The sequence below is a fragment of the Bolinopsis microptera genome, chromosome 3 (assembly GCF_026151205.1).
Source record: "Bolinopsis microptera isolate Bmic1 chromosome 3, MBARI_Bmic_1.0, whole genome shotgun sequence".
In the NCBI taxonomy this organism is placed as follows: Eukaryota; Metazoa; Ctenophora; class Tentaculata; order Lobata; family Bolinopsidae; genus Bolinopsis; species Bolinopsis microptera.
This window is the reverse complement of record NC_087074.1, coordinates 12,824,492-12,844,557: the sequence shown is the minus strand read 5'-3', so window position 1 is coordinate 12,844,557 and position 20,066 is coordinate 12,824,492. Positions and strand designations below refer to the sequence as shown.

Below are 20,066 nucleotides of genomic sequence, written 5' to 3'. Positions count from 1 at the left end.
TGAAAATCAATGACGAGACCTTACTCAATTTTCAGACCTGTTCTCAAATTTCTTTCGTCAGAGGTTAAATCATCACATTGATAGGTTGAATTTTTACGTCTTCACCAGACGGCACGGGCATAATTTACCGTATATTTTTAAGTGTAATTTTAAAATTCAGAAACGTGCGGGATCGCATAAATTACGACAATTTATCTCACAGACGGCATAATAGCAACGTAAATAATAAATATGGTGAGTGCAGTATGTTTCCCACTGTAAGACTATTATAGTTTAACCTACCTTACTCGGGATTATTATGACCGGGATAAAGTGGCGGGTTTAGGGTAATTTCGCCATATTTTTCCCGAACCACATTTTCACCGGTCGTTAATAAACCCGCCGACTCAGCTTTTAGGGTTCCCAAGGGGTATGGGTGCTCATATTTTAATCGTTGTCTTATATTCACTAAAGAAGACTATTGGGACACTTGTTGTAGGTTTTTCGACTTCTTTTGGCTAAAATTACAAAAAATTCACCTTTTTGCCCAATTCTTGTCATATAACCTTATTGTCAAAGTTGATTTAAATAGCCAATTTTTAATTTCTTAGGTATTGACTATCTCTACATAAAAATAGGACTCAAAGTAAAAGTAACAGTTAAATTAAAACTTGAATTAATTAAAACTATCAATAACATGAATCAGTATCATCAGTCATTTATTCATAATTCTAAACAATGTGAACGATGCATTCTTTCGAAGAAAATTATTTTCCGTATAGTTTGATTAACCACTGCACGAGTCATTATTTCTGTCTACTTTCAACAATTATTGATAATTCGACTTGTTTCACAAGTTTTAGCAATGCGAAAATTTCTAAACTTGCTTATCTCTAATAAGGAAATTTACATCTGAGACAAAATTTTTGAATCTAAAATTGAAAGGTTGGACACCGGTAAAATGGCGACCGGGAAAATGTAGTGGGTTTTGAGCAATTTCGCCATATTTTTCCCGAACCATATTTTAACCGGTCGTTAATAAACCCGTCGTAATAATCCCGAGTAAGGTATATATAGGGACTGCATTATGTGCTAAATGTTTATCTCTTTATCTCAACTCAGTCACTTATCTGGGGCACACCCTCTGGCAGGCAGATAAGTAGTTATCATTATGCATTGTTAAGGGGGCCGGGGGGGGGGGGGGTCTTCATCAAAATTCTCTCGAAATCGAGTTTATAGTTGTTTCTGATAGAGGGGAGTGATATCTATCAGCTGCTTTTAATCCCATGGAAAAATATTGTTCCTAGCCGAAATTATCACCGGTCAAAGGTCAGCGCTTATGTGTAATTGTATTGCGCGAGCGATTTTCAATCGCGCATTCTGAAAATTGAGTCTAAAAATCTATCTTCTCCTATATTTTTTGAGCGATCACCCTAAAACTTTCAGGATATGTTCTTAGGATCAGTTTGAAGAGAACTCTAGAGCCAGAATTTTGAGATAGGCCTTTAAATATTTTTAATTCGATTTTGAAAATCTTGGACCTTGATTTTTAGAGGTCCAAGATTTTCAAAATCGAATTAAAAATCTTTAAAGGCCTATCTCCAAATTCTGGCTCTAGAGTTCTCTTCTAACTGATCCTAAGAACATATCCTGAAAGTTTGAGGGTGATTGCTCAAAAAATGTAGGAGAAGATAGATTTTTAGACTCGATTTTCAGAACGCGCGATTGAAAATTGCTCGCGCAATACAATTACTGAATTACACATTTATAAGCGCTGACCTTTGACCGGCGATAATTTCGGCTAGGAACAATACTTTTCCATGGGACCAAAAGCAGCTGATAGATATCACTCCCCTCTATCAGAAACAACTATAAACTCAATTTCGAGAGAATTTTGATGAAGACCCCCCCCCCCCGGCCCCCTTAACAATTAGGCTATTAGGGATGATAAAGTCCCTCACAACTGCTGGTTTTGCGCCGGGGCAACCATCGTAAACTATAGCGTGTGTAAGTGACATGCCAAACTATAGCGTGTACTTAATTTGTGACAAACAATCTATAAACGATATCATATGTTTGTGACAAATAATTTATAAACGGTAGCGTATATTAGTGACCAACAATCTCAACTTGATCGCTACTTCAATTACAACTGCACACTCTCAACTCTCGAGATCCACCCGGCCCGTTTAATCATTAATAGCTGTCAAGATGTCATGCCGCTCCGTTAGCGCCTACATGTACTGACATATTGCTGCCGGCTGCGGTACACAAACCTGACATATTGCTGCCGGCTGCGGTACACAAACCTTACATATTGCTGCCGGCTGCGGTACACAAACCTGACATATTGCTGCCGGCTGCGGTACACAAACCTTACATATTGCTGCCGGCTGCGGTACACAAACCTGACATATTGCTGCCGGCTGCGGTACACAAACCTGACATATTGCTGCCGGCTGCGGTACACAAACCTTACATATTGCTGCCGGCTGCGGTACACAAACCTTACATATTGCTGCCGGCTGCGGTACACAAACCTGACATATTGCTGCCGGCTGCGGTACACAAACCTTACATATTGCTGCCGGCTGCGGTACACAAACCTTACATATTGCTGCCGGCTGCGGTACACAAACCTGACATATTGCTGCCGGCTGTACACAAACCTGACATATTGCTGCCGGCTGCGGTACACAAACCTGACATATTGCTGCCGGCTGAGGTACACAAACCTGACATGTCAAGACACGCTCATACTTCATAGCATATATAAATATTGGTACTTGGACACTGTAACTTGGACACTGTAACTTGGACACTGTAACTTGGACACTGTAACTTGGATTCTGTAAAGTGTAACTAGGACACTGTAACTAGGACACTGTAACTTGGACACTGTAACTATGACACTGTAACTAGGATACTGTAACTTGGACACTGTAACTTGGACACTGTAACTATGACACTGTAACTAGGATACTGTTACAAGGACACTGTAACTTGAACACTGTAACTATGACACTGTAACTAGGACCCTGTAACTTGGACACTGTAAATTGGACACTGTAACTTGGACACTGTAACTATGACACTGTAACTAGGATACTGTAACTATGACACTGTAACTTGAACACTGTAACTATGACACTGTAACTAGGACCCTGTAACTTGGACACTGTAACTTGGACACTGTAACTAGGACACTGTAACTAGGACACTGTAACTAGGACACTGTAACTAGGATACTGTAACTTGGACACTGTAACTATGACACTGTAACTAGGATACTGTTACAAGGACACTGTAACTTGAACACTGTAACTTGGATACTGTAACTTGGAAACTGTAACTTGGACACTGTAACTAGGACACTGTAACTAGGACACTGTAACTAGGACACTGTAACTAGGACACTGTAACTAGGACACTGTAACTAGGATACTGTTACTAGGACACTGTAACTAGGACACTGTAACTCGGACACTATAACTTGATTCGGAGACACAAATTTGAAAGGTCTTCTCAAATAGAAAAATGAAATTTTTGAAATATATTTCATTATGCAACAAGCCATAGAAAATGACAATTTATTCGATCCGCAACCGCCACAACTAAATGGTTTCCATATAAAACAAGCACTGGAATCGGGCTTAACAATCTGTTTTAGCAAAACTACTAAACTAGGAAAACCTTTAAACTACATAATATCAAACAGGTCGGAACATGTTAACTTTTAACTTTAGCTCAAATAAACCTTCTAGCCAACTATCTTATTGGGAACTGAGCAGTTCAACGTAGAATATTAATCATTGCTCATTCAGACTACTTAAGAAACTTCAACAAAGCTACGGAAAATAATTATAAATATCTTAACAAATGAAAGTTGAAACGTCGTTAGGTCTTAGGATAATTAATAATTTTATTGTATATATGATACTCCTATTCGTTGTCGAGTGCTTTGCACTGTATGGTACTCTAAACGAATATTTAATCATTTTAACAACATATTCTCTGTAACAAATCAATGAATGTGATAAAATATTTTCAGTTCCACAACATAGAAGTGTAATAGCCAAGTTACTGTCGGTTGACAATGCCAAATAGCAGCGATGGAGAGAGTGGTGGAGAATGACACTTACCGAACTTGTATCATTGTTTTCCTCGCAACCCTTATACATTCCTAGCATATCACTATCCAGTTGAAGTTAACAAACTTAACACCAATGTTTGAGTTGATGGGCAATTGCCACCAGGAGGATTGTGGCGGTTTTGACGATCGTGGGATACTTAAGTTAAGTTAATATAATAATATAAGGCCAGAGAGGTGGCAGGGAGTCAGGGAGTGTTTTCTTGGTATTTGCACTGTAGTTGTATGGTTATTTCTAGTCGCCTATCACTAGATTGCGTTGACCTGAGAATCAAGATAATGATGTCTTAACTAGGGACAGTTTACCGTTAACCAAATCGAGAGCAATGATAGTTGGAACTGTTACCGACATTACAAGAACTACAGACTATTTAGAGGCTCAGATGTATTTTTGAAATAAAGATTTAAGAGGCCATTTAGTGATTGCCGACAACATATCATTATAATAGTGGCTTGTGGTTTGTGCAAGAGCTAAGAGAAGTAGCTCACACAAAAAACAACAAGAGACAAGCAAGGGAGCGTCCGCTGGGTTTATTAATATATTCTGCGTCAGCAGCAGCAAATTATGTCTGATCCTTGGGGAAACAATAAATCAGGGAGACGCATTATAAATCGTTTATAATTCCTTTGAGCTGAGCGAACTCCCAGTGCAAATATCCTAGCCCCTGGGGCCATTTTAATGAGAATGGCATCAAATCATTCCTTTTGCCTGTCCTAATAAAGGGATAGAATAATGGGATCGTTTCGAGTTATCCTATGAAGACGGACTAACGTCACAGCCTCGGCTATAATATTAAAAATAAATCAAATTTTGACTTTCCTTGACCACTTAGGCATCGCTTTTGCATTACAACAAAGCGATAAGATTTGAATTATAAATCATATTTCAGAAGTGGGTGACAACTACATTGGGTACATGCGGAAATCCAGGTCAATTGCTTTAATTATTGCAAGAAACACCGGTGACTGTGCTAAAGAATTACATACTTTGAAGATATAACAGAATCTACAGATACACTGATTAGCCGAGCCAGACGAACAACAAACTCGGCATCAACTTAATAAATACCACAACCTGTAGTAAAGTAAAGTAAGTATACAGTGTTAATACCTCAGGAATTAACCAAATATATGTAAATTCAGATGCTTTGTTGTGCTGGTACTATTGTACTAAGGTACTGTGAGGAATGATTCGGGACGATTCAAATCTTCAAAGGCACAGTGTATCTTTTAAACCTATTGACATAGTCTAAATACTAAATTTAAACTATGTAAATAGACTGTATACATTATCTATACTAAATAGTCTGATACTTTTGAACAATGCTTGATCAAAAATTACAATTCGCGTTAGTAAAAGAAAAACTGTTGTAAATGTCAGAAAAACTGTTTGAGTCACAGGACGGTTATCAAAGGGTCGCGTAGGTCCTCGCGGAATTTCTTTAATTCTCTCTTCACCAGAGAATAAGCATTCCGCGAAAATTTTCGGGCCTACACACATCCTATCTGAAGAATTCATTCGGAGCTCTAGTGATTAAACCCATGCAGTAAATGCGTCTAACACGAAGCATTTACGTGAGATACCGCTTCTCATTATAACTCACTTTCATGCTGCCTCTCTAGTGCAGTCTTCAAAAACTCATTAGTCTTTCTCAACTCTTCTATCTTCTTCTCGGTCGCTAACATCCAGGCTTGGTACTTCTCTCCCCAACTTTTCTGGATCTGTATCTTCAGTTTTTCCTCAAGTTCGCACCATGCTGCTTCCTTTTCTGAGAGTTCCGTTAGAGATTCCTTGACCCTCATCTCCAGGTTTACCATCTGAACTCCCTGCATTTGATTATCTTCTCTCAGGGCTGTGTTTTCTTCCCGTAGTTTTGCTATGATGTCTTTAAACTGATCCATGCTCGCATTAGAGTCTGATATAACGCTTTGCTTAAAACTTTGGATGACATTCTGTTTTTTGTCCAAATCCATGTTGTATTCCTCCGCTAGTTTCTGTAGCTCAGCTATGTGTTCGTCTCTGAGCGTCCGTAGGTCGTTTAGCATGGAAGCTTTAGCACCAGACATTTCATTTTTGTGCTGTTCTTTCAGCTCCTCTATCTTCCTTTCAAGATCGGATACCTTCAGCTTGGACTTTTCAAGCTCCTCCTCCAACTTCGGATCTGCAAAAATTAAAACTATATCCCGATAGAACTGTTAAGGTCGAGGAACGAAATATAATAAAGCCACTCTCTGTGAATTTAATCATCAACCACAGCTATTATCTAAAAGGATCTAGTGGTCGCTCTGTTTAAAAGGTCGACTGCTCGTTCGCGTTCAACACACGTGAAAGCCAACTTATAAAGGTTCAACTCTCTGGACAAGCTGTCACACACAAAACAGAACAGTGAACTTGACAAAATAATAATTAGGGGCATGCGAAAAAGTCAAATTTTATCGGAAATCTGAGTGCTCTTCTGATTAAACACCTTTTCTATGACAAGGCAGCTGATTAATTATGTGTCGTCATTATTTCAAACGATACCACTGATTCTGTTGAACATATCCTACTAAGAGTAAAATTTAAAAGTCTAGACCCTAGCAAACAGTCACACTAAAAGCGCTGACCGTTAAAATTCTGACACAAATCACAAGATCACCTGTTCTGTAAACCACATCTCCGGTATCCTCAGGAGAGGGACTATCCTCAGACTCGATGATAGGACCACTGGTGCTAGCTTTACGGCCAAGGTTAGGACCTTTTGCAACTGTCTTCCCTTCTTTCTTGATGATCATCTGCAGCTTGGCTCTTCTCAGCTCATCAAGCCTGGGGAAGGTGGATTCGTGAGCCGGGGGGGGGGGGGGGGGGGGGGGGTCAATAAATCATCACACCATAATATAATTCAGAGGAGTGAATGATAATAATACATTTATATGAATGATTTGTGAGCGATCTTATCAGTCCATAATTAATTTCTGATTATTAGCACTCGCTAAATTGTCATGGTGATACCGGTATACAGTTGGAACAGTGTGATATACAGGGACTGTATAAACTTCATTTACACTAACAAAGAGGAATGCGGTAAAATCTTCTAGAAGCTTCTTAGAAATTATACTATTTAAAAAGCTATCGTGCTAATCTTTTTTAACGTACCTGCTTTTCAAGACATTATTTTCCTTCTCTAGCTCTTTTACGCGTAATTTAGCGCTCAACTCCTCACTTTTAGATCCACACTTCTTGGACATCGTCACGGATCTTTTTAAATCACGTCATAGCATCTAAGAAATTTTCTAGACAATAAATTAATGATGTTTGGAGATGTTGCTGAATTGTTTATTATGATAATTCGGACATAACAATTGGAAAATTATTGAAGTGTATAGTTTACCGATGGCTGGATAATAATTGGAATTTTTGATATCGTTGAAGCAATGAGAAACATATCATTGAATATATGATTTATAAAATTTTTAATAAAAATCGAAATACAATTAATAAGAGTACAGTTTTCACTTGAATTATACAAATAGCTTTTTAAAGCAATATTTACAAATTGACAAATTATATGATCATGATCACTTAGATACTCTGATAAATTGCATCCGTTGAATGAATGAATAAATAAACACTATTGAACCTAAAAATTATCTTGAATCCTCAATAAAATGAAATTGGGATGATAAGATAGAAATAAAAAATAAATTCATCTTCGAATGCAAAATACTACAAGAAAACTGCAGCTCGATAATGACCACTATTAGGCTTACACTTAGAGATCACACTTCTCAAATACATCAACAGCTTCAAAATCTTAACTCTGTGACTCTCATTCGTAACATTCTTGGGAAGATTCTCATTAAGAGATTTAACAATATCGTAGGCAGATCCAAAGAATCTTCTTCTAACCAGAGCAAGCAAGTAATTGTACACATCCTGAAAATAAGTTATCTCGGAGAGGTTTGAAAATTTAATCTCCTTTCCGATAATAGTTCTATAGAGCTCCAGAGCTTTAGCTGCGTCATCTACTTGAAGATATGCTAAAGCCAGCATTCTCAGTGTTTTTGTACGATAAGGTTCTACAAGAATTCGGGGGGCGTTCTTGAGATACTCCAGCAGAGGGATTGCGCAGCTGAGTTTCCCTTGTGAGACGTGAAAGGAAGCGTAGGACATCAGAACCATACACACAATGTGGTAGGACGTCTGGTTACCAAGCTTGGAGACCAGGTTTTGGAAGACAGAGTCAATAATTTTAGACTTTTTGAGGATGTTCAGCAAAGTACAATAACCAAATACTTGCTCAATTTCGGACAGTTCAGTTTTGTGCTGGAAGATGCCGCAAGCTCGATCAAAACACTTTTTAGACGCTTTGGTGCTGTCCAAACTTTTGAGAACCCCAGAATGTAGGAGAAGGATCTGAACTGCTTCGTTCATCTGCTTACTTCGTAAAGAATAGCAGTAGGTTTCGTGGAGAAGTAACTCAGCTTTACACAATTTAAGATTCTCTGCACAAAGCTTTGCCTGGACGCTGTAGCTTGCAAAGCACCGATCAATGTCCAAGTAAACTTCAAGATCCTCCGCCATCTTCGCAAACAAACGACACTCAAAGTGGGCTCTCTCAGAGTAGAACAACTGTGAAACGATCCGATAGATCAGGACCTGTTCAGAGGACGGGAAGTTGCCGTACAAGCAGATAAATTCTTCTGTCAAGTAAGCATTATCAAGCTGAGCGCTATTCTTCAAACTTTGCATCAAAATTGCGGGACTGTTGTGATAAAGATGAAATGCGAGGGCCTCCGGATTACTGGTGATAGCATGAGCAACTTCAAGACTTTGAGATATCTCCAACAGGTTTGGTAAGTCTCTGAGATGAAGATGACTACAAGGACACTGTGTTATGTGTTGTAAACTTTGTGTTACAAGTTTCTTGAGGGTTAGGTTACCCTCTTGAGATGTCATCTCCGGCGTCAACTTTATCAGTCCAATATCTTCACAAATGATGTTCAGACTCAAAAGTGTCCTCTTCAATGTGAAGTATGTTGTTACTGAATGTTGAGGAGGTTAAGCAAGCAGCTGTCACTGACTCCTGATCTGAAAATTGTTAGCAAGCGAGAAAAAGTGTTAGCAAAACCTGCCAATTCTGAGTCAACAAGGCTGACAAGTGATCTCAGAGTTCGCATTTTTGACTTCAATTTGAGAGCTGGTATGTGACTTTCTGACAAATAAACAGATTCACACAGCTTGATGACTTGACCAAATACCGCAGTCCCAAAGACAACACAAACAGACTGAGATCTCTTTTGTGGCAGTAGAAACCTCTCCAAGCACCGAGTTACAACATTTGATCTGATCGACACGGCAATAATGACTTTAAAATACAGGGACAGGTAGTCAATCACATCAAAAAGTGATTCAATGCTGACAGTAACAAACTTGTGATCTAACCCGACTTGGTAAAACAAGGAGGCCAGTATTGCTTGGGTCAGGTCCTCAAACGTGGTGTCGGCAAACACCTCACAAGTTACAATCAGCTCCCCTCTAAACAGTTTCATCAAGTGTGCCATAAAAACATACGAGTCTGTCTTAGAACATGACACATAAAGGGATTTCTTGATATGCTTTACATAGAAATCAAATTCGCTGAATGACCGATTTCCTGTTTGGGAGGACACTGCCGACAGTTTTTTGGCGATAAATCCTTGATTACAGTATAAAAAGAATGACGCGTAATCGAATACGAGGGGAGCAAAGCTGTTAACATCACACTCCCAGAAAGTTAGAACAAAAAGCTGGACGTCGACCGAGAGAGTTCGTTCATTAATGTTGTATTTTGTGAGCAATGGGCCTATCTCTTCGATTGGCGGGCACATTCTTTTCGTTCTTGAGAATTGGAGATGGTGAACAGGTATTCCTGTGACAACCTCTGTTCCAAGTGAACAGATACAGTTCAACTCGTCGACAATGATAATGGCATCACAGTTGACACAGCATTCTTTTAGTTCCGTGAGAGAGTTTGTGACAAGGTAAATATTGCTGAGCATGAAATGTGATATCAGCGAAGAAAATAGTCTGAGGATTTCGCTGACAATACTAGTTGCAACAGTTTCGTTCAGTGTTTCACACACATATATTATGATCTTCCGTTTAAAAATAGAAACAGACGAAAAGGAGTTCAGTTTATAGTTTTGTTGCTGAGAGAAGGATATCATAAACTCAAGAAATGTTGAAACTATCTGACTGCTGATGACAACTGAGTATGGGGAATAACTTGACGATGATGCAGGTCTCTTCAGATCTTTACCCCGAACAGAAATAACATTTTTGAGTACACTTACTTTGTGCTGATAGAGTTGGACATTTTCCTTCATAGCAAGTTGATCGTCCAATGCGCACACAAGCTCTTTATGAATCTTTTTTCGAGAAGATTTTATGTTATTGATTTCAGATTTAAGCTTGACATTTTGATCTTTAAGAGCCACATTTGATGAAAGTAATGTCTGAATTTGTGAACTCATTTTGCTTTTCATGTCGTTCAGTTCATGTTTCAGTTTCTCATTCTGTTTCTTGTATTCTGATTTATTGATAGAAACAAAGGAAACAAAGCTCCCATTTGCATTCTTGTTGGAGCTCACATTAGAGAAGAATGAGGACGATTTGTTCACAGAGTCCCCACGCAATGATACTCGTCGCTGGCCGCCATTAAGCCTCCTCTTAGGCTTGATTTCTATTGGAACTGCAGTATTTGGTAGCTGATTGTTTATTTTACCGAAAACGTCTTCATCTAAGCAAACAGACACTTCCCTTGAGTGGAAACTTGATGAACCTGTTCCCATTCACCTACTATTCCTAAAAATTGTTGATTGTTAGTGTGAAGAATATGGGTAGAATAATAAAATATTTACTTAAGTTTGATAATGTACTCACTTAAATATGTTTTTATACAGTGGATATGTTTAAAATTGGTTTAAAGACATACTTATTCAATTTGTCACAATATGATTTGGAGAAGCTCTATTCTTATATTATATTAATTACTAAACTAGATTATGTTTTATTTCAGTTTTGAGAGCTAAAGCTGGTAGTTTGTTTTTCTCAGTGTTAAATTTTAATATTTTCTCTTCTAAATGATCCCTAGAACATATCCTTCATTTCCATGAAGACCCCCCCTGCCCCCTTAAAAGGGAATTGTTCAATTGAAGTACTGTTTTCTGGACATGAATAGTTCCTGCTATGAAGCAGCATTCCGGAAGCTCCGGAATCCTTAGCTATTAATATCACATTAATTCTGAATTCTAACGAGGATTGAATAACGAATAAATAAATAAAGTCAAATTTTATGCAGCAATATACTGATCCACACCATAATTATATGATGAACATTTTAAAGGTGCTGTAAACGAGAGACAAATCTAATCTGGGCACTATCTGTAGTATATTCTATGGAATATGGATGGATAATCACAGGGTGTCCAAAAAAGGTAACCAAGTTTATATCAGCCTCCAACTCAATCCCACAGTGAAGATCATGTGAAAATTTGTTTCTCTAAGCTTGAATTAATACCTTATTTTATTGAATATCTCGTGAATAGTGTAATGAGTAATTCATTGGTGATTGGGGTGATATGACAGAGTGATTGAGCACTCGACTCTGTCAGTGCACTCGCTTAGTCTGTTATTTAATCAAATCCAGCAGAGGTGCAGGCATGAAAAACATGATCCCAAATTAAACTCATGATTCAGTCAAGGTTTCAACAATAAGAGTTATATCGGAGTTACTGATCAACTTTCAAGATTTAAAGAAAAGCTTAGTGATAATTATTATATTCAATATTGAATGAACAAAATCATGCATTTCGCAAAGATCAACTTCGAAAAAAATTAAAAATATGAACTTTAGTTCATATTTTAAATTTTTTTCGATTATAATCCAATATTATATTTATATTATATTTCAAAATGACCACAACCCACTTCACACTTCGTTAATTTTGTTTCTCTTACTCCATCCAATCTAAAATATCTATGTTAGATAAAAACCAAAAAAATTCAGTATCAATTGTGAAAATGTGGCAGTATTTGATTCAGCGCTCGATTTTCATACAACGGTGTAAATTGGCGAAAATATGCGCGGCGCTCCGAAATTTTAGTTTTAATTTTTAAATGACAGTTGTATAAACACATTTAATTTGGACTTTGTTGCAAAGAAATTGCTCATGAAAAGTCATCCAAAATAGAGTGCGCGCAAAATTCCAAATTTGAAAACTTTTTTGATTTTGACCCGAAGAAATATTGTATCACGTCGTGACCCCCACGCGCGGTCGTTTCACTATGGTGTGGAGTTTCTACGATACGGGGGAGCCGCGCACTCGTGCGCGGCGGGTCATACAACGTATGAAAAAAGACATATAAAATAATTTGCTTAATTTTAAACCATATTATGCGGCCGCTTTTTAAGCCGACTGTTTTTTGTTTATCATATAACTATTATATAACTATCTTTACGCAAAAAATTTCCTGCTAACATGAAATTTTATTATAAAATATTCAAAAAAATTAAAATCATGTTTTTTTGAATTTTGGCATAATTCAATTTGTGGACCAACATCAGGCCTGCCTAATGTTGTTTTATTTTCAAACTGTCAAATTTTAACCGGGGTATCTCAGTTCAATCATTTCATGACCACTTTTAACCATGCAAATTCTTCATTTGTAGCGCGCGATACAATGCATTACTGGGCTGCGCCGCGCATTTAATAATACTTTTCGCAACCACAGCATGATTGATGATCGGCGAAATGCGAAAGATTGACATCCCAGAAACCCTGACCGGATGGGGCTTAACTTTGAAAGTAAAAGAGTTAGAGACTTCCGGTTTTTTGTAACATGTTCCCCTTTTAAAAGTAACGTTACCTCTCCAGGAGGAAAATTCAAGACAACGTAATTGCTGAGTTATCTCAAAATCTCAAGAAAAGTCCCATTTCGGGCCACTCAAAAGTTTGCAACTTTAACTTTGCGGATTCCTGTACTCTGGTTGGCTGAATTGTGTCACGTGGTAGCTACTTGAACATTGGAATGCGCCACGCGTGCAAATCATGCTTGTTGTTGCGCGCGAGGTCGAGCCGTCTGTTTAAATTAAACCAACTCTAGTACCACCACCAACCGGTAACTTTTCCTGGGTGCGAAGTAACCAATTAGGGCTAATAAATGCCGAACACAAGGATATTTCGTATTCGGATCATATGCCTGCAGGCTGTCTGTGTGACGTTAAGTGAGACCGTGAGCACCACTTCTTGCCAAATTTGCTTTTGAATTACGGCCCCAATCATGAAGTAAAACAGTACAAGTTGTGTTTTAACTTTTTAACGGCAAAATACAGCGGATTCTAGCCCTTGAAAGTTGTAGGTTTGGAAGATCAATACGGCTGCTTTAATTCTTAAAAGTCTTAAGTTAGAACGGCCAAAACACCCTAATCGGCGTCAGTCAACTGCACCCAGAAACCCTGACCGGATGGGGCTTAACTTTGAAAGTAAAAGAGTTAGAGACTTTCGGTTTTTTGTAACATGTTCCCCTTTTAAAAGTAACGTTACCTCTCCAGGAGGAAAATTCAAGACAACGTAATTGCTGAGTTATCTCAAAATCTCAAGAAAAGTCCCATTTCGGGCCACTCAAAAGTTTGCAACTTTAACTTTGCGGATTCCTGTACTCTGGTTGGCTGAATTGTGTCACGTGGTAGCTACTTGAACATTGGAATGCGCCACGCGTGCAAATCATGCTTGTTGTTGCGCGCGAGGTCGAGCCGTCTGTTTAAATTAAACCAACTCTAGTACCACCACCAACCGGTAACTTTTCCTGGGATCCGCATCTTGAATCAAATTCTTCATGTACAGTCAAAATTAAAATACATTTGCACTTACCTGGGGATCTCAGGCTATTATATTGACCATTGTTAATGATCTGGCCCGGCGCGCGCTACTTCGTAGCACTTGCTGCATCGGGCCACATTTCGAGAAAAAAGCGGCGCTACTTCGAAGAAATTTAGACGAGTAACCTGTAACATCCGTCAAGCTATTATATTTATGCTATGTTCATAATCATAATAGAGATTCGGCGCAATGACCGGCTGAGCGCGGCCCAGTAAGTTTGCACGCGCACGTAAATTATACCGTTGCGCACTTAGATTTAGAAAAGTGCAGTGTTATATTTACAATTCATAAAGCAAAGGCCAAATTCCGGCCCAGCGTATTGAGTAAAAAATTCTTGTAAGGCCCTTTATTATATATTAGTTTTTATTTATAATTATATTTAGTTTTACATGCAACATGGTGTATTGATGAGCTAGGATGTAATGTCAATGATAGTGGGTACGCGTACGTACTATATTCGTTATTTAAATTTCATGATCGCGTTTTCGAAATTTTACTTTTCAAACAATTTCGACTTCGTTGTGTTTAATTGAGTCAGTGCAGCTAGTAAATTGCCTTTCCCTGAGAAAAGGCAGTAAGTCACATCATGCATACATGCATACATCAATATTGAATATGTTGGATAGTCATTTTGAGAAAATGGGACAAACGTGTTCGTAGTTTTTTATTAGGTAATTTTACTTGCATTTAAACCGAAACGGGGTTAATTTTGACATTTATGCGTAAATAAGTTTTTTGTCATATGTGCCAAACATGTTTATAAAATGCTATATAACATATAAAAGCATAAATCTAACACTGATCTATAAAAACCACTTGTTTCAGCTCCATAGCTCCAGAATAATTTTTGAACCAGGGCCGGGGCGGCGGTGTTGTAGGTTTATATTTATAACCTACCAGGACGCGCGCCGAGTTGGACTCGTCGCTCGACGGTCCTGATATATGGAACAAATATTTTACGGATATCACCATTTAAGGGCGGTGGTAACAAATAAGAACTTCAAGACTCTCGGAGTCTGTTGTCGATATCTATGTATGATATTGATATAATTATGGTATATAACTTGGGAGTCTCTCTCTCTAGCAGCAGGAGTTGGAGAATGGCCATGGGGATTGGGTTTTTTTTTAAATTTTTTTAAGAGAGGCTGGGCCAAGATAGCCCACGAGAGGATAGCATTGAGATGCTCTGCCTACCTCTGGGGTGTGGCAACCTTGGGGAAGGTTGCCGGTGAAATCTTGACATACGTTGCATGCCACTTTTCGCGCGCGAAGCGCGCGCCGCCGATATTGGGATACGAAACATGTATCAAGTGAAATCAGAGGGATTGGTGGAGGATGGTGTAAGATGATATATGAGTCAAAATGATACGCTTAAATGCCAGCTGGGTTTGGAAAAGTAAAACGAGACGAGACAGCATATGAAATAATACTTTAAGTCACCCCGGTCTGATCCAGCTCTTCCGGCACAATTAAGCGTTTGGTGCGGTTTGCGAAATTGACAATTGTGGTGATGTGTTGGTTGTCGAATATGTCATTGACAGAGAGGTAGTAGTCCTGGAAATATTAACCTCTAATTTGGGCAATAGCTGGACACTGTCCAAGGAAGTGTGAGACAGTTTCCTCTCCGTCGCCGCACATAGGACAAGCACTGGTGTTTGATTTGCAAATGGTGTGAAGGTGTTTGTTTAAGCCGCAGTGACCCGTGATGAGGTGAACTGCAGTTCTGTAATCTTGTCTGTTTTTGCTGAGTGTAGTGTTGAGGTTTTTGATGATTTTGACATGCTTGTGGCCGAGTGTCAGTTTGGTGTGTCTGGGACCGTCAGTTAACCAAGTTTCCTGATTCAGTCTGTTGACTTTGTTGTCGATTTGACGCTTGATGTAGGATTGTGGAATTGGACACTTTAAAGTGGATTCACTGGTTGTACCAAGCTTGGCCAGCTCATCTGCTTTTTCGTTCCCCCACAATCCGATGTGTGCTGCAATCCATCGTATCTCTAGCGTGTTGTTGGATCCGAGTGCATTAAGAGAGTCGTAACAGTCTCTTGTAGTTCTACTCCGCGTTGAAAGCGCAGAGATAGCTTGTATAGATGAGAGACTGTCAGACCATATGATGATATGTGTGTTGGTATAGGTAGAGAGATATTTGCAAGCTTCAATGATGGCGGTGAGCTCTGTTTGGTAAACAGTGCAATAATCAGGGAGCTTGAATGATCTTTCTTCAAGGGTGGTGTTATTGTTGTCAGTTGTGATGATATAGCCAGCCCCGCATCCTGAGTCTGTGAGTGACCCGTCAGTGTAGCAGGTGATTGTTTCACTGGTAATGTTGTCAATGGTGTTTTGAAGTGAATTTCTATATTCAGTGGTATCGGCTCCAGGAGTTGTGACGGTGAAGTGCCGTCCTAGCATCATGGTTGGTGTTGTCAGGTCTCTTGTTGCTCTAGGTGGGATAATGAGGTCTGCCATGAATTGTTTGTTGAAAGTGGTATGATTTTTGATAGTTCCCTTCCTGAAGGCGATAGTTTCAAGAGTGAGGCTGCCATAAGCTTGTAGCCTGGCCGCACCCTTTGCTGCTTCACCTTGCAGGAACAGTATGATGTCAGAAGTGTCGGTGAGGTGATTCAATGCGATAAAAGGTGTGCTTGGCATGGCACCAGACATCATTCTGAGTGCCAATGCCTGAACACGTTTGAGTTTCTTCGCGTTATAGTCCGTTTGAGTGGCCCTGATCCATATACTACAGCAGTAGGATAGGATTGGACGGATGACAGCCGTGTACATCCATTTGCATGTTTTGGGGCTCATACCCCATGTGGGGCCGACAGCTCTTCGACATTGCATGAGGGATGCCGTGGCTTTTTTGGTGGTGTTGATGATATGTTCATTGAAGTTGAGTTTGCTGTCCAAGGTCACTCCTAGAAATTTAGCAGACTTGGAAAGACCTATAATGTTGTTGCCAACTGTTATAGGTCTTAGAGTCCACTTACTATTCCAGGTAAACATGACTATCTGAGTTTTAAGGGCGCTAATAGATAGCTCTTTGGTTCTGCACCAATTTTCTATCGTTTTAATAGTTTTGCATGTTCGGTCCCAGATGATGTCTAAATCATCCCCTTCCGCTAGAGACAACAGATCATCTGCAAAGGCTTGCAGGTAACCCGGGATGTCTTTTGCGGTAAAGGAAAGGAGATCGTCGACTACCAGGTTCCAGAGAAAAGGAGAGAGAATGCCTCCTTAGGGGCAACCTCGCCTGATCCGTACCCTTCTCGACTTATCCTTATGATTTAGTGTGATGAATCGATTGGTTACCATGTTGATGATCCACTGTGCTGTAGCCAAGTCCACTTTCGTAGCCTTGACTGCTTCAGAGATAGCCTTGAACGAGACATTGTCGAAGGCGCCCTCTATATCTAGAAAGACACCTAGGACATATCCTTTCTTGGCTATTCTGCGCTCAATGGTGTGAGTAACTTTATGAAGTGCCGCTTCTGTGGAGCAGCCCTTCTTAAAGCCGAATTGTCGTTTGTTGATATCATTAGCTATGTTGAGGTCATGTTGCATATGCCATAAGATCACTTTCTCCTGCAACTTTAACATCACAGGCGAAAGAGTGATCGTTCGAAATGACTTAGCTTTGTTGTAGTCGGTTTTTCCAGGCTTAGGGAGAAAGATTCCAAGAGAGTCCCTCCACAAAGTTGGGATGTGTTGCGTTTCATGGTTTTTTGTCATAATGTTTTTTGTTATGTCTTTGATATGAGTCCAGGCTTTCTGGAATATGATAGGTTTTAGAGTGTCAGGTCCTGCAGCCTTCAAGGGATCGGGGATTGGGGTTGTAGGTTTACAACCTACCAGGACGCGCGCCGAGTTGGACTCGTCGACGGTCCTAATATATGTGATATGGAACAGATATTATACGAGTATCACCCGTTAACCATGGGGACGCGTTGTGAAAGCCACTGCAAGGAAGGCTTACTGTCGACGCCGACCAATCAAAAGAAGAAGCTCCAGAATAACTAAACTATTTTCCCATCCGCATTGGACTTACAGTAACATCCTTATCTCTGACGTGTGACAAATTGAAATAAAGTCATAGTCAGGACTTGCTGCCTTTTCTCACATCTCGGGGAACAGAAAAAATTCCTCAGAGAAGGTCAGGATGTACAATTATAATGTCAATGAACTTACTGCCTTTTCTCAGGGAAGATTTTGGAATAATACGTGATAAATTCTCATCTTTAAAATGACTTACCTACTGCCTTTTGTGACAGCTAAAATATCATTTTATAACGTGATTAAGTTGATCTAACCAGAGCCCTCTCGCTTGCAGTAGCGCGCGAAACAAGCGCGTCACGCAGTACGACTACCCGTATACACATGGCTATGTGAAGTGATTAAGCATTAAGTTGTCATGTATGATGTAGAGAATCTTCTCCTATCCTGAAAATTTTGGTACCAATATCTCAAAATTTCGAAAAATGGACTTACTGCCTTTTTTTTTATATAGTTTATTCACTTTCAGCATGCAAAGTATTTAAAGATTTCAAGTAGGACTTAAATCAAAACAGAACTCTAAAGTTGGGCTTTTACTAATATATAATTCCGCCGTCTTAAAATCATGACGTGACTTTAGTTTTTATTTTTTTGTGCAGCCGAACAAAACGGTTTTACATAAACCCTAACCAATAAACACGGAACCCCGAAGCTAAAACTCTAACATTAACCCAAGCCCTATAAGTAAACAATTGAATTCGTGTTCAAAACGTGACCAAAACGTGACCAAAATGTGACCAAAATAGTTTTTTGCCCATAACTTTCCAGCCCCAGGAAATCATTTCTACCCTACGTTATTTCTACCCTAAGAACCTTTTTTAATTGAGGTGAGTGATTTAGTGGAAGCGCAAAAGTTGATAAAAATTGTGAAAATAACAATTTTCAATTTAATTTTTAAGTGATTTTATAATTGTAGCAACTCTTCATTGATTTGAGCGTGTCTTCACGTAGTTGTAAGCAACTTTCCAAGCAATTTTCAAATTTGAAACTACTCTAATGCACAATATAGACATCTACTTCTAGGAGCAGAACTGAGCTCCACAACCTAACTCTAACTCTAAGCACTATACTAAAGAATCCGGCCCAACATTAGAGAATACTATTACTAAATCACGAAATTGGGTTTTTATAAAATTATTTTTCAAAAATACAAACTTTTTACAAATTTGAATTTGGTCAACATCTAGATGCTAGACGCGACGCCCTGCAAAATCTCAGATTAAGTCTTACTTAATTTTGACATGGTTACTTAGGCACCTGACCGTGCCGATTTTTTGGTTTTTCAAACCAAATTTCGTATTTATACGAAATTTTGGTTAAAACTGTTTTAAGTTTAACAGTGTTATGTTTAGTTGGACTGCTGGCACAAATTTTGTAAAAATTTCGTAAAAATCTCCATATACCTTACGAGACGTATTAAAATGATACGAAAGTCGGTGGTTTTTTGTGGAAAAAAAAACACCATATCGGACTACCATAATTTTTATTTAGGCCACCATCATTATTTTCATCAAATTGTTTTCACGTATATTCCTTAATTATGACTTTATCGATTTACTCTCAACTTATCAATGTAGAAAGTCATAAATATGGTTCATCAAACAATTAATGTAAACAGCAATTATACCATCTTAATATCACAGAGCCTACTGATGAAAACATAGCTGCATACGATAAAATGAAACTATTTTGCAGTAAACACGTTAACATTGCCAAGGAGCGGTATTACAAAAAACAATTTGAAAAATATCAGGACTGTTCCAAAAAACAATGAGAGATAATCAACGGCCTGCTAAACAGAAAAAGACGGGGATCTGATCAAATCAGATTGAGGGATACTGACGGGACGATCTTGAGTACTAACTCGGCAGTCGCTGAAAAGTTCAATGGCTACTTTTCCAGCATCGCAGCCAACATCAAGTCTCACATCAGTTCCCGACAGACCTTCGATCCTGGGGGGTTCCAGGAGTATCTGACCGGGTCATGT

At 38.9% G+C, this 20,066-nt stretch overlaps 1 protein-coding gene across 1 annotated transcript; it reads right to left on the bottom strand.

Annotated features, from left to right (window-relative positions):
• Positions 1-2,680: 2,680 nt before the first annotated feature.
• Positions 2,681-7,386, bottom strand: LOC134812768 (uncharacterized). Its single transcript, XM_063820330.1, has 3 exons — positions 7,266-7,386; positions 6,769-6,935; positions 2,681-6,291 (listed from the first exon to the last, which is right to left on the bottom strand). The coding sequence occupies exons 1-3, from the start codon at positions 7,355-7,357 to the stop codon at positions 5,723-5,725; spliced, it is 828 nt and encodes a 275-aa protein (XP_063676400.1). The 5' UTR covers positions 7,358-7,386; the 3' UTR covers positions 2,681-5,722.
• Positions 7,387-20,066: the final 12,680 nt, after the last annotated feature.